The sequence below is a fragment of the Hakea prostrata genome, chromosome 6 (genome assembly GCF_041222555.1).
Source record: "Hakea prostrata isolate BN-2017 chromosome 6, UWA_Hpros_2, whole genome shotgun sequence".
In the NCBI taxonomy this organism is placed as follows: Eukaryota; Viridiplantae; Streptophyta; class Magnoliopsida; order Proteales; family Proteaceae; genus Hakea; species Hakea prostrata.
The window spans coordinates 10,437,286-10,460,475 of record NC_142605.1 but is presented as its reverse complement, the minus strand read 5'-3'; the positions used below and the strand labels follow the sequence as shown (position 1 = coordinate 10,460,475).

The window sequence follows — 23,190 nt, the reverse complement described above, 5'->3', positions numbered from 1 at the left end:
CTGGTATCTGGCATACCCGAGTGTGTGATCCACAACCCCAAAGTTCAGTTCAAGGAAATCAACCTCCCACATTTACAATAATAAAATCAAGAACAAGACTAAAATCAATGTTTAACTATTTATACTGAATAATCAAGATAAGATTCAAAGAGAGTGTAAAGTATAATCATAGTGCGAAAAATGATACCAATAGAATAAATCAATGTAGAGTGTAGCGAAAAATCACTCTACAAAAGCAGCGGAAAAGTAGCTCAAAACTAAACTAAGATTACAACCGATTCCCAAAATAAAAGGGAAAGAAGTAAATGAAATCTAAACCAATATCTCTTTAAACTTGAACCAAATCCTTCAATGAGTATAAGTCTCAATATCCCAGTGCCGCTGCACTAGCATTAGAGTTGGACTAACTTTGATACGCTCCACAGTCACCTTGGTAGTCCTCACCGTCGTAGTCATAACAACTAGCACCTGGGGAGTAGTATGAATCATCCGGGGCAATCTTGTATAATTGTCCTTCATAGTCTTTAGAACCTGTAGATAGATCTAACAAATATGTTGCAAAAAGGAGTGAGTTCAAAAGAACTCAGCAAGGCAGTTTATTCCACATTAACACATATAACATGATAGCAAAACATAAATGATGCAATATGATATGAAACAGTCATGCAAGTATGATTCTAACTTTATGTATGTTGGTCTCTAGTGGCATACATGCTTTAAGTCATCGCACCATACTCCTCTGGGAGGGTCTCAAATCACTCTCCCTTAACCATCTCGGTATCTTGGGTTCTCCTATGGTACTTGGGTCTTGCATCCCTCTCGAACATTCCATGGCTGGGGTTTAGGTCATCGCTCTCTCACATCACCGTTGGTCTGAGTATTGGCGCATGTCAAGGTTAAACTTAGCCTAATGCAAGTCTTCTACTTAGTTATATCAAGTCAGGGTTAGATACTTCCATTCCTCGCCTCTCGTGATCTTTTCCAGTATCCTTCCCACTAGAGTCAGCGTATCCTATGGCTACAACCAACTTGAACTACGTACTCATCAACCCTATTGGTCATCCACAACTAGTAAACGGGAAGCTTTCATGTCCTTTCACGGGTTGGTTACCGGTCTTGAGCGCCCACAAATCCCCATTGCTGCCATGGGTTACTCAATCTCAATTCCCTTTCGAATCGGGTTTGATATAACAGAGTAATCCTAGCCAAACTCTCTAGACAAGCCCTAGGTATGTCAACTAATAATCAAGGAAAGAGTCAAGGGGCACCATAGGAAAGTGTCCCATACCACCTCCACTAGTGTCCAAAGACAGAAATGTCAAAAAGACATTCCCTATTCCCAATTACACTTAAACAATCACATTCCAAATCATTCATTCATAAGCACAACTGACTAATCAATATATAGGGAAATACCCATTCATACATGATCAAAATAATAATTGAATTACATGAGCAAGTCCTACTATAGTTACAGTACTTACAGCAACAATATAATCATAAAAAAATTATAGAACAGCAGTATGATCATGCTATCCGAATCAAATACAAGTAAACATGCCTTTTAGGTTATTAGGGAACAACTGTCCTTGCCTTATTTAACTTTGAAGAATTCCGGAGAAAAGAATGAGGATAGGTCCAAAGTTAGCAAATATACCCTAAAGAAATATAGGTTAAGCATTAGGAACAAACCCTCGAAGATTGGAAGTGAAACGGACCAAAATAGACCAATCTTGCAGCTACTGACATTGTGGGCAGCTCATTTGGGTCGCTCAGTCTGATCGTGATCAACCCCAGTGTTCTGTAAGGACATAAACCCTAAATTTTGATCCGAAACTCAACTTCCGGGATTTGAAACACTCCAAAATTTTAAGGGAAACTCTAGAATAATATACTAAGACTATCTAGCATTGATTATGCATCAACAATGATCAATAGAGTAGAATTCTAGATTAATCAAAAGCTAGGTTCTACCGAAATCAATCCTTGAATTTTACGGAGAGGCTAGAGAGAATGAGAATTCACTGTAGAAAGAAAAGAACAATAGATCTTAGATAGAAATAATCATGGGAATGATTTTAGCATGCTTTAGAAATCAAAAACCTAGAATGAATATTCAATCATGAATATCACACTTGATTTCTCTTCGAAATCATCATGTGGAGATTCACAAGGTTATAGAGTGTATGGAGATCCACTCTAGCACGACAGAGATTGGAGGATCAATTATGGGAATGACATAAGATCATCCTCCTAATCACAAAGAATAGAAAAATTCAATAGGAGAGTATATAAAGTGAGAGTAGGAGAGAATACCAACCTTAAGGAAGAAGAATCGCAGAAAAAGCTTTGAGGATTCGATGAGGATCTTCAAAATTCCAATGTGAGTGCTTGAGAGAGGCTTCCCACGTTCTCTAGAGGCTTTCGAACAATGTGGGGCTGATTACCACGAGTTCTATTAAATAGAGTTTAGAAAACCTAAAATCCAACAATTTACACATAAGCCCCTGTCACTGTGGGTCGCTCAACATGATTGACCCAGGTGATCGACCCAGGCTGAAAGCAAGCCCAAAAATAGGGAATTCAAGCTCCAAACCTCAAAATTTTCAATGGGGCTTCTCCCAACTCAACAAATGACTTACCTAGCATTGAGGGACCTTCCAAAACATGTCCAACGAGGCCTCAAGTCCATCAACCAAGCTCTTCAACACCAAGATGCAGTTTCTTCTCCAATTCAGACAAGGATTCCAAGTAGGGAACTCCGTCATAAATCTCCATGGGTTTTGGGTCAAACACCATGCCTCCCATTGAGATGGCCCACAATTTCCTTCTACCTTCACTTTGGGTCTTCGGACCTACAAACAAATGGGTTCCGGGTTAGGGTATGATTTCACAATTAGAGCCACGAGAGGAGGTTGTACGTAGAGATCTATTTGACTCTCCACGGGCAAAGTTTCTCTATGAGGCCTACTTCGAGGGTTCACCGATTGAGTACGGAAGGGTCTTACAATTACGACAACTTATGACCTTCCGTATTCAAAAGCGGTTTGACACCTTAGACTGGAAACATCTCTTCACAGAGAGACTTCTTGTCTACCCAGATTTAGTGAGACAGTTCTATAGCAACCTGGAGCACCACCGGGAGGGACCTGGGTGACTGGTCATTGAGTCACGAGTTCGCGATATGCATATTAGATTTTCCACTTGAGTATTGGCACACATACTACAGGTTCCACACTGTGCAGAGGATTGTTGGTGTATACCTGTGGGTATTGATGTAGACTTAGTCCTTCTTCCTTATGAGCTTCACGAGGTCTGTGCCACACTCTGGAACAACATTAGGTGTCATAGTCTGCGGAACAGCGCTAGGATGACTTTGTCAGCTAGAGTCATCGGCCGCATTGTCAGGTGGAACATCATTCCCAAAGCTGGACATCATAATCGGGTGACACAATGGAGGCCTTGGTCATCTACTACATTTACATGGGACATTAGATAGACTTGTCCTACATCATTCAGAATATCATGATCGATAGGGTTGAGCATCCAGGTGTTTGGAATCTTTTCTTCTGTCGCCTTCTGACACTAGTCTTCAGGCACTTCGATGTGGACTTGGAGAACACATAGATGCTTACTCAGGATTTAGGTAATGACATCAGGATCAGGACAGTCGGGGCAGATGCAGTGAGGTCCGAGGGTGAGGTTGATAGTGAGGATGAGTCTGAGGAGGATGAGGCTGCAGAGGATGATGAGGATGCTGGTCCAGATAGTGATGATCAGGCATGTGGGGATGCTGAGATGCACGAGGTTGATCTGGGTCATGAGGAGATTCGTGTGCCACCACACTTCGAGATTGGGGGTCCTTCTCATGCTGCTCTTGAGGCACCAAATATGTATGCTCAGATGCTTGCTATGACTTCCATTCTAGAGAGGATAGAGGTTAGACAGGAGCAACTAGAGACTAGGCAGGAGAGGATGGAGACTCAGCTCACACGAGTAGAGGAGGATATTCTAGTCATCAAGAGTCAGAGATGCTCTTCTAGATAGATTGTACTAGGATTTCTTTTATGCTTTTCCTAATGTAACTCTTGTATAAACTTCCCTAAATATTAATGAAGTTTCATTTTGTTTCACTTTCTTATTGTGTATTATGCATTTCTTTTATTGCATTAAATGTTCAACTATGGTTATTGTGCATTATTCAACAAAACATATTATGCTTCATTTATTTATGTTTGTAGTCTAAGGTTTTTTATTATTCACTTCTAAGAAAATTTGAGTCACTTCTAGATCTGACTCAAAGATGTTCCATTATGTTTCCTGTGGTTAGGATTGTCCTTGAACTGTGGGCTCTGATACCACTCTATCACATCCACCCAAAGATCAGTTCGAGGAAATCAACCTTCCACATTTACAATAATATAATCAAGAACAGGACTAAATCAATGTTTAAGTATTATAAATGAATAATCAAGTAAAGACTCAAGAGAGATTACATAATAATCAGAGTGTGGAAGATGATACCAAAAGAATAAATCAAGTGTAGAGTGTAGCGGAAAATTACTCTACAGTAGGAGCGGAAAAGTAGATCAAAACTTAAAAGGAAATTACAACTGATTCCAAAATGTAAGGAAAAAAAAAATAAACTAAATCTAAACTAAAGTCTCTTCGAATCTGTAAACAGTATGTCTAAAAGTAAAAGCTTCGATGCTCCATCGCCAACACATGAGCACTAGAGTTGGACTAATCTTGATAAGCTCCAGCTTTGTACTGGTAGTCTTCAAAGTCGTAGTCACAGTAGTTGGTACTTTGGGTACAGTATAAGTCATCGGCTTGGGCTTCGTAGTATTGGCCCTCATAGTCATCAGTACTTGCAGATAGATCTAACAACATTGTTCCAAAAAGGATGAGTTCAAAAGAACTCAGCAAGGCAGTTTATTCCACAATAATGCATATAACATGATTACAAAACATAAATGATGCAACATGATATGAGACAGACATGCAAGTATGCTTATAACCCACTTAAATTATGCAATTATATAAAAAAATTATGCAATGACCTCAATGCATGCAAGATATATATATATATATATATATATATATATATATATATATATATATATATATATATATATATATATAATATATATATATATATAAAAATGATGGAAGCAAATAGAGGAAAGAGTGTACCCAATGTATGAAATCGTGATAGAGCACGTAACAGTAAAATTTAACGACAAACAAAAAAAAGAAAAGAAAAAGAACAAGAAAATAACTATAGCAAAAGAGAGAGTTTAGGACGTATTTGAAGTGCAATCCACGTGATCTTTAACAAAAATTACACATGTGGGATCGGAGGGATGGGGATTTTTAAAAATTAACCTAAACAACCCAACCCAATCTAATGCAAATATTACAATTGAAAAGTCTTAAATACAATTATATCTAAGAAATAAAAAATAACAACCTAAACTAATTATCAAATCGCTACTCTTGTAGTTACCTACAAAACAAAAGAAAAAGAGATTAGTTAAATAATCAAAGAAAAAATAGGAGTTAAAAACTCTAAAATTACTCTAAAAATTATATTTAATTGACAAAAATCAATCCTAGCAACCATGCTTCGGTTCCCCGGCAACGGCACCAAAATTTGATCATGTCACTAACCAATCAAAAATAAAATCCTATACTAATCTAGGTAGCAGAAAGTACGGGGTCGAACTATGGGGAACTAAAAGGCTAAGTTACTAAGATTGAATTCAACAAAGCTAAATTTAAATTAAATTTATTAATTAATGCAAACACTTAAACTATGAATACATGAAAATCTTTGGGATTTCGAATCCCCAATGCTTTTCACTAACTGATATAACTCTACACTTCAAAGAAAATTAAGGATGGTCTTTCTAGGTATGACCTATCTTCGCAAGACTATCTGTCACATCCACCCAGTCGGTATCCTACCTGGTATACCCGGGTATGTGATCCACAGTCCCAAAGATCAAGTATCGAGCAACCATGCCTCCCACATACGCGATAACACAATCATGAACGATAAGTAATCAAGGTCAAAGCATATAATCAATGAAATCATGATAAGGATAAGAAACAATATAATCAGAACGTGGAAAATAAACGATACCAATGTATAATATCCAAAGGAGAGAAAGTGAGCGGAATTCTCTCCCTCAGTAGCAGCGGAAAGTATGATCAAATCAAAGCTAAGGTTTACAGATCCAAAACTTAAAAGATAAATATCTAAACAATCGTTTCCTCGGTCTTACACAAAATATCTTCATAAGTATAAACATATGAGACCAAGCACGGCCGCTCCCACACCAGTGTCGAACTAATCCTGGTACAAAGCGTAATCACCCTAGGTATCTTCACTGTAATCTTCATGGTAGCTAGTACCTTGAGGGTAGTATGCCTCATCCAGGTTCGTCTTTGGGTAGATGCCATCAAATCCTTTCGTACTTGTAGAATAGTCTATAAAACAATTGCACAGAAAGGAATGAGATCAAAAGAACTCAGCAAGGCAGTTATTCCATAATAACACAGATACATGATACAAAACATAACATGATGCAAGATGGTATGAAACAAATGATGCAAATATGATTCTAACTCTAGATATGCTGGTCTCTATGGTAGACATGCTTTAAGTCATAGCACCATACTTCTTTGGGTGGGTCTCCATCACTCTTCCCTCAACCATTTAAGATATCTTGGGTTCACCATTGGTAATTGGGTCCTACATCCCTCGGGACAATCCCTGGCTGAGGTTTAAGTCACCGCTCTCTCACATCACCATTGGTATAAGTATTGGCGCATGTCATGGTAAAGCCTAGCCCAATGCAAGTCATCTACTCAGTCATATCATTTCATATCCGAATACTACCCCTATGACTACAACCAACTCAGTTCAATATCCTTCACACTAGAATCACATATCCTATGGCACCAACCAGCTCGGACTATGAACTCATCAACCCTATTGGTCATCCAAAAATAGTAAACGGGAAGCTCTCACGTCCTCTCATGGGTTGGTTATCGGTCTTGAGCGCCCTTGAGCCCAAGTTTAGCCATTTGCAACCCTACCAATAAATGGCCTCTTTTGAGTATCCGCAATGTGATTTATGTCCTCTCACGGGTTGGTTACCGGTCTTGAGCGCCCATCAAACCACATTACTACCACGGGTCATTCGATCTCAATGCCCTCCCGATTCGGGTCTGATACAACAAGGACATCCTAGGCAACACTTCTAGGCAAGTCTTATACATGTCATCCAATAATCCGGGAAAGCGTCGATGGGCATCTTCGGAGAACATCCCATACTATTCCCTCCGATGTCCAAGGAAAGAAATGTCAGTAGGACATTTCCTAATCCCAAACCATACTTATCCAGTCACATTCTCAGTTTCATCATATCATACATAAGTAATTCTTCATCATATCGAAAAGTAAGTCATAACATCACATGATCCATCATTTGTAATTGACAAGAATGAATAGTCATGATAAGCAAGAGTATATAAACATGGTACTACTGTCCTAAAGTAAGTGCAATAGTCATATGATGTTCAAATACAACAAAGAAGCTGAGCCTACTAAGTTGCCAACATCAGTGTAAGATTCATATAGTCTATGTAATATGGTGATAACCGTCCTTACCTTGAGTCGAGATGAAGCTAATCCAACAATCACAAGAGAATGATCCAAAGGTAGTATATAGACCCTAGACAAACATAGATGAAAGATTAGAAAAGAAATTGGAAAAATCGGAGGTCGAACGGGTCAAATCAGCGAGTACACAGTTCAGCAACCAATTGGTTGACTGACTTGGTCGACTGACCTAGTCAACCAAGCAGTCGACCAAGTGAATAGTGCGGGGTTGAATAGTGAATTTTGATCTGAAACCTAGCTTCTGGGGCTTGGATCAATCCGAAATTTGGAGGGAGTGATAGTAATAGTATAAGAACACTATCTAGCAAGTAATTAGCATAATCCAATGGTCTAAATAGGAATCCCCAAATTGAAACCCTATGTTCTATATGCAAGAATCATAGTCTTCAATTGAAATCAAATGCAATTGTAAGGGGAATTAGGGAATTAGCTAGGGGAATTGATATGCAATAGATTAGGATCATATGCTATCATAGAAATCAGACTTAGCATGCTCTATAAATCAGTTTAGGATAAGATAACAAGATGCTAAGAAGAAAATCATGGAAATGCATACACAAGAATCAAAATGAGAGTATAGCATAGGTAAGAATGGAAGAAGCTTAAGCTTTAGCAAGGAATGAACACTTGAAGTGGTGGTTGCAAGGTTGCAGAATCAACTATAAGGTTACAACAGCAAGTAAGAGAAGGGATTAGAGTAGAATAGAGAGCAAGATAGAGGAATCACACCTTAGAGGTGATCTTGAAGACAAGATACAATGATTGGCAATGACTCATGCAATATTCCTTCACCACTACCAAAAGAGTGCCTTGGGAAGCTCTCCCCTCATTCTTGACAAGCTAAATGAGTAAAATAGGGTTCAAGTCACGAGGCTCACTTAAGTAGAGAAGAGAATATCCAAATCCCATGATTTAAAATCCTCCAATATTTAATATATTTGCCAACTTTGTTCTACATTATCTCTAATAACCAAAATCACCTTATTCTTGAAAAATACACAAAAATAATCAATTAGCTCTCTTTTTTTTTTTTGGTTTGCCAACCCCGGTTTATAAACCGGTGGTTCGACCCGCGTCGCACACCTGGCTGTGGTGGGTGAGTCTCCCAGTGGGGATTTTTTGCATCCACAAGGATTCGATACTGGAACCTTGCTTAAGCAAACCAAGCTGCTTACCACTTGGACCAACCCCCGTTGGTAATTAGCTCTCTTTTAATTAAATAAGTATGGGAAAGTAAATCAAATAAATAATGATAAATGCATGCTTATCATACAAGTATGTCCATACAATGTCTTAAAAGGAGCCATGCCTAACGTTAATTGGTAACTGTTGTTATAGGCAAACTCCACCAAGGCTAGGTGTTTATCCCAATTTCCACCCACTGCAGGGCAAAGTCCTTGGGTCTGAGCAATAGGATGCCATGACCAAGTGATTGGGGGCTAGTGATATGGTTGGACCGAACAAAAGACCAAATCAGACTGACCAGATTGTGACTGAGCCAATGTTGTCTCGTGCGTAGCAAGCAACATGTGCAGGTAGAACTGAAACTAACCTCCTCGTAGTGTGGAATCCCACCTAACCCTGACTTGGACACCCTATTTGTTTTGGATGAAGAAATGACTTGATTGATGTTTGACCTTGAAGTTGGACCTTGAGTACAGTGTTGATATATATGGAAGGTCCTAGGAAGTCAGGTTAGACCTCTCCCTTAGTATAGATCCAAAGACCCGAAGTGAAAGAAGAAGACAATGTGGGCCATCCAATTTTGAACCCATTAGGTCTTACCCAGAACCCATGGAGATTGATGATGGAGTTCCCTATTTGGAAACCTTACCTGTTTTGGAGATGAAACTACATCTTGGTGATGAAGAACTTGATTGATGAACTTGAGCCCTAGCTTGACATATTTTGGAAGGTCCCTTTGTGAAATCCCTCGGATTTCTACCCCTTTAACCCGTGGCTTTGAAACCGAGAAAACCGGGCCTCGAGTTGATGGCAAATGTGGGCCATTTAAGTGGAGCCCGAAGGGTTGGAAATGGAACCAATGTTGGTGGATGACCCTTGTGATGACTCATCAACTCTCCTAAAGTTTAATTGAAGAGAGAAGATTAATCATGATGGTGTAAAAAGGGTGATCTTGGAAGGGCCATAGATCGGTGATGGAGAATCCGATTGACGCGAATAAGGTATCAAAAAGAAGAGCATCCAAAGACCTTTCCAGCAAGCCAAAGATCTTCCAAATTTGGATCTCATTTGGCCCCTCAACCAGGGCCGGTTGGTCGGGCCGGTTGAAAGGCCGGTCGACCGCCCCTAACCCAGTTCGAGGCAGAATCGGGTTTTACCCTTTAAAACCGTATTTTGAAGCTCTCTTTCACTCATACTCGCATTTTATGTTGCTAGTATGAGGCTGAGGCTCAAGGAGGAGGAGGAGAAACCAAGGAAGAGGAAGGTTCCTAACCGTTTGGACGCGTGCCGGCACTCGGATCATTGCGAAAACGTTAGGAAATGTAAGAATCATCAAACCCTGTTCTTTGGGCTTTGTTTTAGGAGTAGTTCTTCGCTATAAATGTTGGATTTGAGTAGTTGTAACATGATAGGTGTTTGTAATGCTTGCAAATAGTTTCATTTATGTTTCCCTTTTGTTTGTGAGTGGTTTGTGCGAATCGTTGCAAACGATTTTGCATTTTGGCTCTCAGACTCAGCCGAGAGCACTCGCAAGAGCCCAAAATTGGGGCTTTTTGATTGAGATGGAATTAGATCAAATTGAAGGTATACTTAAGACCCTATTTCTGTCAATTAGACATTCCCAAAGTTTCTTTTCGATTCGACTTCGAATCGATGGTGAAATTTGATTTTTGCCGAAACTAGGTTGAGAAAGGTGGGTTTGAAACTAGTTGGCAGATTAGGCTTTTGTTGGGTGATTTTGGGAACTTTATTAAAACCCAATTGACTTCTAATTTATGTCTGATGATCCTCTTACATGATTAGGCTTATTTTGATTATAATCACGAACTCGTAAGTGTGACTTTGTGGAACTTTGGAGAGCTTATGCTAACTAAAAAGGTGAGGAATATACTCAACTTTATCTTGCATGTTTAATTATGTAATTAAATTTCATTATTGATATATTGCCTTGCTTTAATATTTATTATCTTGTGATTATGTGTGGGACTTTGCACGAATGAAGGGTAAGCTAGTATCTTTGCTTCTATTTTCAATATCTTTGAAAACACTATGAGAATGTATGAGATGGATGAGATTGAATGGATTGAGTGTTTTCTTTTCTTTTATTTTCAAATTCTAAATTATTGATATGAAGATATATGGATGATGTTGAATTAAATTACTCTTTTTGTTTTATGTTTCAAAATAAGGTTGTGGGTTCGCCCATTACCTTAGTGAACTTACATGAGTATGCATATAGACTTAAGTACATGAATGCTAAGTGTCTAGAAGTGTTTGGCTAGGTAACCTCATGAGTACTACTACCCTTCCGGCAGGGGTATTGAAGCCGGTTAACCCGTGATGTTAGTGGCTGGGTCCTGAGCGTCAAGCAGGCCCACTATCATCATAGAGAGGTAGGGTTGCATATAATAGATAAGGGCTCCTGGGCGCCCAAGACCGGTGAAATGATCCGTGAGAGGACATGGAGAGCATCATGTCCATTATATGTGGATGACCACTAGGTTAAGGAATGGGGATCCAAAAGATGCCTCTCGTTGAGGATTCCATTCATAGGTGGAAAGGTATTGAACCAAAAGGGCACTAGGCATGAGGGGAGATATTCGGACCATATGTAGTACGAGACCATATGACTTTGCACTGGGCTAGGATTATCCTTGACACGCGCCAATTTCATACCAAACGGTGATGTGAGAGAGTGGTGACCTATACCCCAACCATGGCTTGACAGGACTTTACCCAACAACCACGGAGAACCCAATAGACGTCTCTTGTTGCGGGAGAGTGACTGAGACTGCCCAAAGAAGATTGGTGTACAAAATTAATGCGTGTCTACCATAGAGACCTCATGATAGAGTTAGGAGCATAATATCATAATCATTCATACTTCATATCACTATCATTAATTACATTATCGATACTTAAGCTATTTGTGTGGTGTGAGACCCTGTGTACAAATGCATGATATGATATGGAATCTTGTGTACGAATGCATGATATGATGTGGAATCTTGTGGACGAATGTATGGTAAGATTTTGAGCTGACCTCACTGAGTTCTGTTGAACTCATTCCTTTTTATATATCTATTTCTATTAGAATATTTTGCAGGTTATGAGGACTCCTTCCAAGTGGAGGATTCGTCGCCGGCAGGCTTTCTTGAAGGAGTGACTGAAGAAGATGTAGACTTGCATGGAACTTCATGCCCATGCAAAGACTGTTCTTATGAGGTTGGATTCCATTAGGGAATCAGTTTAGTTTAAATTCCGCTATGACAATCTATGCTTCCTTCAAGCTCTGATGTCCATTTTGATTAACTTTAGATAATGGATGATTGTAACCTTTTGATAATCCAGATTTCATAACTTATTATTAGAACTTGATTTATTCTTGTCCTTTTAATTATGCTATATCCTGTGTTGTATGGAATTGTCGTCTTGCAGTGTATCACCCCCACAGGTATTCGGGTATGGCCGGATCCGGCTGGGTGGGGTGTGACAGAGGTGGTATCGAGCCTTGGTTCATCTCTGTGAAACCCATCCCTAACCTTGACCCGAAAACCCTGTTGTTTGTAGGTCCAACAACCTAAAGTAAGGCAAGAAGTCAACTATGGGCCATCTCAGTGGAAGACTTGGTGTTTGGCTTAGAATCCATGAGTGTTGATGATAGTGTTCCATTTATGGAAACTGCTCCCTGATGAAGATGGATTTAGTTGATGGACTTGGAGTACTCTTTGACTTGGTTCGAAGGCATTTCTACATACTAGGTAAGCCATTTGGTGTGTGTGCTAAACCCATTCATGTTTGGATTTGATCTGAGCCTTCATTTCCCTATTTTGGACTTGCTGTCCTGATTGGTCGACTGGGCCAGTCAACCAATCAATCGACCAATGAGATCTGTTTTGCTGATTAGGTCTTTGCTTGCTCTATTTAAGTCCAATCTCGAGTATACTTCATATTTTTTGCCTCCAAACTGTTTGGAACAAACCAGAGCCCTCTTCAAGTCATTTCCTTTGTATCCTTGGTGATTTTCTTGACGGATCTTCGTCAAATCTCTTGCATTTACACAAAAAGGTATGTGATCATCCTCCTTTCTTCTTCATCTTTGATTCTTCATTGTTTTTATTTCCTTTTCTGTTTGTGGATAGTAGAGATGATGTTGCATCTCTGTTGCAACCATCACTCTACTCATCTCCTCTCTTTTCCTAAGGATTTAAAGCTTGATGGATGATCTTCATCAAGATCATCACTCGCTTTTGAAGGAAAACCATGTATTCATCTTCTTTCTTTTTTAGATTCAATGTTCTTCAGTCTTAGATTTGTTTTTCTAGAAGATGTATGCATGCTTTCCTGAATCCTTTATTAGATTAGTAATCCATCATCCTATAGTTTCTCGTCCATGATTTTGCCATGATTTCTTCAAGAACCATGATTGATCTAATTATGGTAAGTATTTGTTTCCTATTTTGTAACATGAAGACTTGATATTATTAGGGTTTTGAAGTCCTCTATAGACCAACATACTATCCTTGCATATTCCCTCTTGTTTGAAGTCCTTTTGAATCACAAAATTTGGATTTTTAATCAGAAATCTCTGATTTTATCAGTCACTGACTCAGTTGGTCAACTAAGTCAGTAGACCAATCAATCGACCAATGAGGACAGTAACCTCATATTTGGTCTGTTTTGGATGATTTGATCTCTTTCCTTCTTGGTATCTTTCCTAATATAAAATATTTACTTGTTTAGGACTTTTTTTCCAAGTTTAGACAAGATCTTCCTTGATCCCCAAGATTCTTTGCGAGTTATATAAGGTAAGGATAGTTATTTTCCTTAATTACATGGATTGCATGATTTAGTTTCCATATTTGAATCTCTTTGATTTACTTCCATAAATAGATTCTTATATTGGCTTAATACTGATGCAACTACTTTGATTACAGTAGCATTACTTGTTTATGCTAATTAGTTCACATATGATTTACTTGCCAATCATATACAAGTTGGATGTTGTTATTGATTTCTTTCCATATATGAAGTTACTATATTTGTGATATGATTGATTTATGGTTGTGAATGATTAGGTATGGTTTGTAAAGGAGAGGTGTCCTTTTGACACCTTCGGGAATATTCTGTCCTTGGACACCTACGGGAATATTATGGGATGTTTCCGGAGATGCCCTTTGAACACCTTCCTAAACTGTTGGTTGACATACCTAGGGCTGTCTAGTAGTGTTTGGCTAGGATGTCCTGTTATATCAGACCCTAATCGGAGGGGTATTAAGACCGAACGACCCGTGGTAGCAATGGGGATTCATGGGCGCTCAAGATCGGTAACCAACCCGTGAGAGGACAGGAATCACATTGTGAGGGCCATTCATTGGTAGGGTTGCATATGGATAGACTTGGGCTCATGGGCGCTCAAGACTAGTAACCAACCCGTGAGAGGACGTGGAGGACGTGAGAGCTTCCCGTTTACCATATGTGGATAACCAATACCGTTGATGAGTCCGTAGTCAGGGACTATGAGGACTCTAGTGTGAAGGATACCAGAAAGGATTGCCAAGGGCGAGGAATGGACGTATATGGATCTGAGTTGATCTAATTAAGTAGAAGACTTGCATTTGGCTAGGCTTTGACCTTGACATGTGCTAGTACCTAGACCAATGGTGATGTGAGAGAGCGGTGACCTAAACCCCAGCCATGGAATGTCCCTAGGGATGCCGGACCCACTACCAAAAGGCGTTGTGTGATGAGACCTTCCTAAAGAAGTACGGTGCTATGACTTAAAGCATGTCTGCCAATAGAGACCAGCATACATAGAGTTAGAATCATATTGCATCATATGTTTCATAACACATTGCATATTACTTTGTTTGAAATACTGCTTTTTATGTTATTATGGATTAACTGCCTTACTGGGGTTTCTTTTGAAACTCATTCCATTTGTGCTATGTATTGTTAGATTTCTCTACAAGTTTTGAGTATCATGACTTCTCGTATGAAGAAGCACAAGGAGAAGAGACATATCTCCGAGAAGGTGATTGCGGTAACGACAATTACACTGAAGATTCCGCGGGTGGTTATGCTGCGTACGATGCTTAGTCCGACCATAGAGTGGAAGCGCCCTTGCGCCATTTTTTGAGATTTATACTTATAGAGATGTTCTCTATAAGATTGAGAACGATTTAGTCACTCATTGTACTTGCTATTGGGATTAGTTTTCATCCCTTTTCCTTTTCTTTTTGGAACTACTATTCCGCTGTCGGTAGAGTGAGATTTCCGCCTCACTTTACTTTGTGATTTGGACATTTTGATTGTCTTTCGTACTCTGATGATTTATGATTTATTCCTTCCTTATTTGGATCTCTTATTTATACTTTGCACATTGATTATTTATGTTCATGATTATGTTATTGTCTATGTGGGAGGTTGATTACCTTGATACTTGATTTTCGGGGCTGTGGATCACACACTCGGTCGGGTATGCCAGGTAGGGTACCGGCTGGGTGGATGTGACACATACAAGTCCTAACTCCATGTGATATAGTAGGGGCATCCTTGAGTCATAGATCCAGATGTCACTTAAATCTTTCTTAGAAGTGAGTAATAGAAAACTTGGATTATAAACTTGAATAAATGAAGCATAAAATACCAAGTTTGAATAATGCACGATAATTAAAGTTTACGACTTGTTCTTGGCTTGTAGTCATGGTTAAAGTTAAGTTTGTCAGTTTTAAGTTATTGTGTATGTGTGTTGAGTTGTGAGTTGAGTCTTGAGTTGAAAATTGTTGTTGTGAGTCGTCTTAGTTAGTGACTCTTTGTTGTGAGGTATTGTCGAGAGTAAGTTCTCATGAGTCTGAGTCGTGTTGTCGTATGAGTCTGAGTTGAGAGTCGTTGTTGGGAGTAATGGTCGTGAGTGGTTGTTCTGAGTTATAAGTCATAACTAAACATTTACAATTACTAATACAACAAAAGAAATGCATAATGTACAATAATATAAGTGAGACAAACTGAATTTCATTAATCACATAAGAGGTTTTTACAAGTCTGAAAGGAAATACATCTGTGAAAGCGTAAAAGGAAACTCCTAGCACTATCTATTTAGGTGATTGACCCCAGTGATCTGTCTGGTCCCTCCTGGATCTGAACTCCTTCTCCAGTCGTCCAAATCGTTCTCCCAAGGTATACATATAGGACCCTATCCTCTCCTATCGAGCCTTTATCCTCTTAAGCATGGAAGAAATCGATGACTGATGAGAAGCCACACCTGGAGTCTCAGAAGTCATATGGTATGGAGAGCATCTAGCCGAATTGTGTTGAAATCTCACAAATGGTGTGTCGAGAGAGCCTACCTTTGGTTCCATGGAAGAGATTCCTGTACCCAAGGTTGCATATCTCGGAGTGCTGCACGTAGAAGGGTATGTGTGAGATCAATGAGATACCCCGTATATAAAGCAAAGATTGTGTGTGGAGAAAGTTTACATTGATTTTGCGAAGAAGATGTCGTCAAATCTCGCGTTAGAGCGTCGCACATGGTTAGATTTGAGTTAGAAGTGTAGAAGAACCACCCCAAGATAAGAGAGAAGGTGAAAAGATGGAAAAAGGGGTGAAAAATATGTTTTTGGGGTTGTGGGCGCACTGACGCACGCAACAGACGCAAACGACCATGCCAGCACGCGCGCCGCACAGGTTGGCAGCGCAGTGCGGGTTGGCCTGCGTGGCCCTTGTCTCTGGAAAACAAAATGTTTACCAGAAACAAGGGACACCCGGTCGGACGGGCGGGTTTGACGTGCGATCGGCCCGACCCCCTGCCCCGAGTTTAAAAAAAAAATTAAAAAAAAATTTGCTTATTTTTTCTTTTCCTTTTGGGCCCCTGATTTCATAGATCCTCCCGGTCTCCTTTAAAAAAAAAATTTGAAAATTTCTTCTTTTGGGCATTTGATTTCAAAAACCCCTAGTCCCCTTGAAAAAAAAAAAAAGTTGAAATTTCTTTTTCCTTGGCCCCTTATTCCAGAGACCCCTTGAAGTAGAAGGAAATAATGATAATAATAATGATAATAATAATAATAATAATAATAATAATAATAATAATAATAATAATAATAATAATAATAATAATAATAATAATAATAATAATAATAATAATAATAATAATAATAATAATAATAATAATAATAATAATAATAATAATAAAAGTAAAAAAAATAAAATTTTGGGGGCCCTTTTAAGGACTTCAATTGGTATTTATGTTTGCTTTAAGCTCAAATGGATGGTTGGCTTGAGGTTAAATACAAGAGATGGATGTATTGGACTCATGCACTTGTGAAGTTGGATATGAAAGATTTTAGTGCAATCTTTGGCATGGATTGGCTGGTAGCTCACAAAGCAGCCATCTCATGTCTTGATGGGGAAAGTCCAATTTCATTCCTTTGATGGCCTTGTTTTCGAGTTCCTGGTGATGCGGGAAAACATCGTGGAGAAGACTATAGTGGTGGCGCTCCAGACAAAGGAACTAGTGGGGGTGCTAAACTATGGGCTTCCATAAGAAAAGAAGGAAGTGAAGTCCATTGAAGACATTGAAGTGGTGAAGAACTTCAAGGATGTTTTCCTGGCAAATTACCTGGAATACCCCAGGAAGGGAGTTAGAGGTTGTCATTGAACTAGTACTTGGAGCTGCACCTGTATCCAAAGCACCATACAGGATGGCATTGATGGTGTTGAAAGAACTTGAAGGCCAACTAAAAGAGTTACTAGGGAGAGGTTTCATCCAACCTAGTGTATCTCCTAGAGGAGCTCCGATGTTGTTCGTGAAGAAGAAGGATAGAAGTATGAGGATGTGTTTCGACTATAGAGAGTTGAACAAGCTTACTATCTAGAATTGATATCATCTACCGAGGATTGATGATTTGTTTGATGGGTTGAAGGGAGCCTCGATATTCTCTAAAATTGACTTGCGGCAGGGATTTGTAAGGTCGAATGGCATCACCTGGACAACTGGCTAATGCACTAGCTGCTTTCATGGATTTGATGAATAGGATATTTCATGATGTCTTAGACAAATTTATAATAGTTTTATTGATGACACCTTGAATTATTCTAAGGATGAGAAGGAGCAGGTTGAACACTTGAGGTTTGCTTTGCAAAGGTTGAGAGAGAAGAAGCTGTATGCGAAGTTTTCCAAGTGTGAATTTTGGTTTCACAAGAAATGTTCTTGGGTTATGTTGTACCTACAGATGGACTCAAAGTGGATCTAGATAAGGTCTAAGGCAATGGCGGATGGGGATCAACCTAAGTTGGTTACCTAAATTAGAGGTTTCTTGGGACTTGCCGGATACTATAGGAGGTTGCAGGAAACTTCTCTAGGTTATTCGCCCTGGTGACAAGGTTGACGAAGAAAGGTATCAAGTTTGTGTGGAGTATATCATGTGAAAAGAACTTCCAAGAGTTGAAGAAGAGATTGACCAATGCACCGGTTTTGACTGTACCTGATAACTTTAGAGGATTAACGGTCTACACGGATGCATCAAAGATCGGCCTTGGTTGTGTTTTGATGCAACACGGGAAAGTGGTAGCTTATGCATCACAACAACTCAAGGTTTATGAACACAACTATCCCACTCATGATCTTGGGTTGGTTGCGGTGGTTGTTGCTTTGAAATTATGGTGCCACTATCTTTTTGGAGAAAAGATAGCCATTGTTCACCGACCATAAGAGCTGGAAATTCAGAAGGAGTTGAATGTGAGACAACGCCGGTGGTTGGAGCTAGTAACATACTACTATTGCGATATCCAATACCATCTGGGTAAAGTAAATGTAGTGGCTGATGCCTTGAGTAGGAAGAGCACTCAAGGAGTGAATGATCTTAATGTTATTAGTAAGCTTTTGCTGATCTCTATTATGAAGTTGGAGTTGGAGATTGTGCCGAAAGGTTCTGAGGTAATCTTTACCGCTTTGACAATAAGGCCTACCCTAAGAGATAGGATCATTACCTTACAGCCTTCAGATCCTTTGTTGCAAGAGAAGTTAGAGATGATTTCTTCAGACCCTCAAGAGGTGATTGATTTTCTTTATCCTCCGACAATGCTCTAATGTACAGAGGAAGAATGTGTACCGGTGGATGAAGGCTTAGAAAAGAGATTTTGAAAGAGTTTGCAAAAGCTTTGGGTACCCAGTTGAGTTTGAGTACAGCTCATCATCCCCAAGTGGATGGACAATCTGAAAGAACCATTCAAATCTTGGAAGACATGCGTTGTGCTTAAGTAGTTGACATGAGTGGAAGTTGTGATGAAGCTAGAAAACAAAGAGTTTTGGGCCCTGAGTTGATAGAAGCTACTAGAGCTATGGTTGACTTGATCAGAGAAAGAATCAAGATAGCTCAGTCCAGGCAGAAGTCTTATACAGATAAAAGGACATACCTTGAATTTCGAGTAGCGAAAGGGCTTTTCTAAAAGTCTCACCAATGAGAGGTGTGATGAGGTTCAACGTCAAGGGGAAGCTTAGTCCAAGATATGTTGGTCCTTTTGAGATTATAGAGAAGGTGGGACAGGTTGCATATGGGTTGGCATTTCCGACATCTTTGGCAGGTGTACATAGTGTGTTCCACGTTTCAATGCTTCGTCAATGCAAAGAGAACCCGGAACACCTATTACCACAGGAACCTAAAGTATTGAGTGCGGATTTGTCTTATGAAGGAGAGGCTGCCAAGGTAATGAACCGAAAGGACAAGCAACTCCAAAATCAAACCATTCCTTTGGTGAAGATCCGGTGGAAGAATCACAAAGTAGAAGAAGCCTCGTGGGAGACAGAAGATGAAATGTGGGAGAACTATCATATCCACTTTGGCACCTCAGGCACCTCAATTTCGAGGACGGAATTTCTTTTAAAGGGGGAGGAATGTGAAATCCCCTGGATTTCTACCCCTTTAACCTATGGCTTCGAAATCGAGAAAATCGGGCCTCGAGTTGACGGCAAATGTGGGCCATTCAAGTGGAGCCTGAAGGGTTGGAAATGGAACCAATGTTGATGACTCATCAACTCTCCTACAGTTTAATTGAAGAGAGAAGATTAATCATGATGGTGTAAAAAGGGTGATCTTGGAACGGCCAAAGATCGGTGATGGAGAATTCGATTGACGCGAATAAGGTATCAAAATGAAGAGCATCGAAGGATCTTTCCAACAAGCCAAAGATCTTACAATTTGGATTTCATTTGGCCCCTCAACTAGGGCCGGTCGGTCGGGCCAGTTGAACGGCCGATCGACCGCCCCCAACCCAGTTCGGGGCAGAATTGGGTTTTACCCTTTAAAACCGTATTTTGAAGCTCTCTTTCACTCATACTTGCATTTTATGTTGCTAGTACGAGGCTGAGGCTCAAGGAGGAGGAGGAGAAACCAAGGAAGAGGAAGGTTCCTAACCGTTCGGACGCATGCCGACACCCGGATCATTGCGAAAACGTTAGGAAATGTAAGAATCATCAAACCCTCTTCTTTGGGCTTTGTTTTAGGAGTAGTTCTTTGCTATAAATGTTGGATTTGAGTACACTACAAGAAATAAGGGCTTTTGCCACGGAAAATTACCATGGCAAAAGCCCGTAGCAAAAAAATAACCCGACGGTAAAATTTCCGTTGGTTAGGGAGCCGTCGTAAAGAGATACGACGGTAATAACGGGGGGTCGGTTCTGCTCCCTTTAGCTACGGTAATTCCTTACTGTGGCAAATACTTACATTTATGCCACGGTAAGTGCTTACTGTGGCAAATACTTATATACACCACGGTAATTATGGATCCTATTTTTTGCTACGGTAATTTTGTACCGTGGCAAATACTTATTATTATTATTTTATTATTATTTTTTCCTTTTTTGGTGGGTTTATATTTATAAATCCAGCACAACAGAAAGGAGAAAAATAGAAGAGAAAAGAGAACTTCAATTGATTGGCTGGTGATATATTTTCAGAAAAGAGAATGAAAAAGAGATATTGTAATCAACATTTCTTCAAAGAACGCCTATACATTTCATGTAACTGAAGACTACATGACTTTGAAAGAAGGGAGAAGATTCTCTTCTCTTTACAGGATACCCAGAGATCAATTTCACAAAATGATCAAGAACAAATTCCTATCAGCTGCAGCATGCTCCCCTTTGAGAAACAGTTCCATCTCAACCTCTTGCTGACCCTTGTGGACGTCCATAGCCAATATTGATGCCAGATGACTATCATCACAACCAATAGGATCAGATACCAGGCCTTGTTCTGATTCTATGGAGCTTCTTTGAATGTTTGCAGTTGAGATCATTGGTGCTACCTGACAGATACATTGATCATGGTTCAGCAAAAGATCAGATGGAAGAAGCAGGACTTACTTCAAAACACATATCTGCAACTGTATTGTCTCTCATGGGAAGGGCTAAAGAAATACTTGGGCTGCAGTGATTACAAATAGAGATGTAGGCATAAAGAAAACAAATTGTCCTATTGATTTCCCTAGCTTTAATCTCAAGTGAAAAAAAGAAGTTTTAGAATGAATATCAAACGCACATAATAAAGTGAAACTGTGTCAGCAAATAAGAACCATCTGTTTTCCTTGCACATAAAATATGTGCTAGGCATCAAAGATATAAATCATGTATTTGAGTGGACAAGGTGGTGCCTTGGTCCACGCATCATCCAACTCCTTGGGGGCAGCTAGACCCAGTGACAGTCATGCTGCCAATGATTCTATAGATAGTTATGACAGAATTGGCATCTAAAACTACTGATTTAACTAATCAAGATATAATTGCAAGCAGAATGATAATGCATGATTGACAAAGGCACCCAAAGATGAAGCGGAAGGACATTCTATCCATGGAACTTGAACCTAAAGATAATGTTTCAACTAGAGAAAAATCAAAACCAAGAATAGGGATCAAGCAAGGATATTGAAAGTAAGAACCATACTCACCTCAAGTACGTCGTCGGTCTTGCATTAGGAACTCTATGTCAGCCCTGAGCGAAGAGTAGCCACCCTGGAGTGAAGATATCTCTTTAGCCTGACTAGCTAGCTCTTTAGCCTGACTAGCTATCTCTTCAGCCTGTGCCGATGTTGTTGCCTCTAATGTGTGTATCTTAGCCCGCAATTGTGTATTCTCTTTAACATATGACTTGTTGAGCTCTCTTGCTGTCCCATGTACTTGTGTTGGAGTTATTCCAACTCCACACATCCATACTCGACCATGGACATCTTCACCTACACAATCTCTAAAAACTTCATCTTGCACGGCAGGGTCCCCTCGCATTTCTTCAGGCAGTTCATTGAGTTGTTTTTCCATATTGGCCTACATTTGAAACACAAAAATCAGTTACAAGATATATTAATTGAAGCTATAAAATGATAGTACCTCATTTATGATTTAATAACTTACAATGATCAAGTTAGCAACCTCGTCTGTAGGGTCACGTGTAATCTTGAACATTTCCATACGAGTGGGAGGTTCTTTCTCTGGGTGCTCCTGACGCTAAATAATTAAGAAACAATAAAATATTATAACATGTGAACTTCCATAAACAACATCTGAACTTCCATAAACAACATTTATACTTTCAAATTACATCATATACCTTTTTCTCTCGAATTATAGCAAAAGAAGTCTTTCCTGTGTTGTACAATGATTTTAAAATTTTCCTATTGTCAATATTGCGGGCCGACACAACCTAAAATATTTTGAAACACACAGAATTAGATTAGAAATATTATTGCTAACATAATTTACTATTTTGTCACAAGATGAGCTAAATTCTAGGCATCATACTTGACTAGCCTCTTGGCCCCATGTCTCGAGGAGTATATTCCATTGTTCTAATGGAACACGCTTATCTAAATGGGCTAACCTCTCCTCATGTGTTCCGTACTTGTTGAACACATTTACCTTAAGCTCATGCTTAAAATCCTTCCATCTTTCATTGAGCTTAATTTCCACCCAACTCCTTAAACCATCAGGGAGATTGAATTTTTCCTACAAATATAATATGGTAAAAGTTAGTCTAGCTCTAGGCAATATATGAATACAAACATCTAAATATAGGTAAGAAATATGATATGGGAAATATATCTTACATATATCTTATCCACCGCGTCATCTTTCAGAGGTTGTGGGATTTTCCTCCAATCAGAATAGGATAAAGGAAGTAGGTGTGCATCCCTTGCTTTAACTCCAACCCAAGTCATTAACTTTGCAGTTGTTTCGTTGCAAGGTTGACCATTATCATCAATTTGTACATCAAGTTTGCCTACGAGTTCTTCAATCGCCTTCCCTCGAGCTGGCCCTCTTCCAG

The 23,190-nt window shown here is 39.4% G+C and overlaps 1 protein-coding gene across 1 annotated transcript; it reads right to left on the bottom strand.

Moving 5' to 3' along the window:
- Positions 1-21,151: 21,151 nt before the first annotated feature.
- Positions 21,152-22,535, bottom strand: LOC149012224 (uncharacterized). The gene is made up of 3 exons (XM_089157922.1): positions 22,281-22,535; positions 21,821-22,193; positions 21,152-21,181 (listed from the first exon to the last, which is right to left on the bottom strand). The coding sequence occupies exons 1-2, from the start codon at positions 22,335-22,337 to the stop codon at positions 21,822-21,824; spliced, it is 429 nt and encodes a 142-aa protein (XP_089014048.1). The 5' UTR covers positions 22,338-22,535; the 3' UTR covers positions 21,152-21,181; position 21,821.
- Positions 22,536-23,190: the final 655 nt, after the last annotated feature.

Bases quoted from the DNA above. Each gene is read 5' to 3' on its own strand.
- LOC149012224 (XM_089157922.1), bottom strand. From the start codon at position 22,337: ATGGAAATGTTCAAGATTACACGTGACCCTACAGACGAGGTTGCTAAC. The intron at 22,194-22,280 runs GTAAGTTATTAA...TTTCAAATGTAG, and splicing joins AGGTTGCTAACTTGATCATT to GCCAATATGGAAAAACAACT.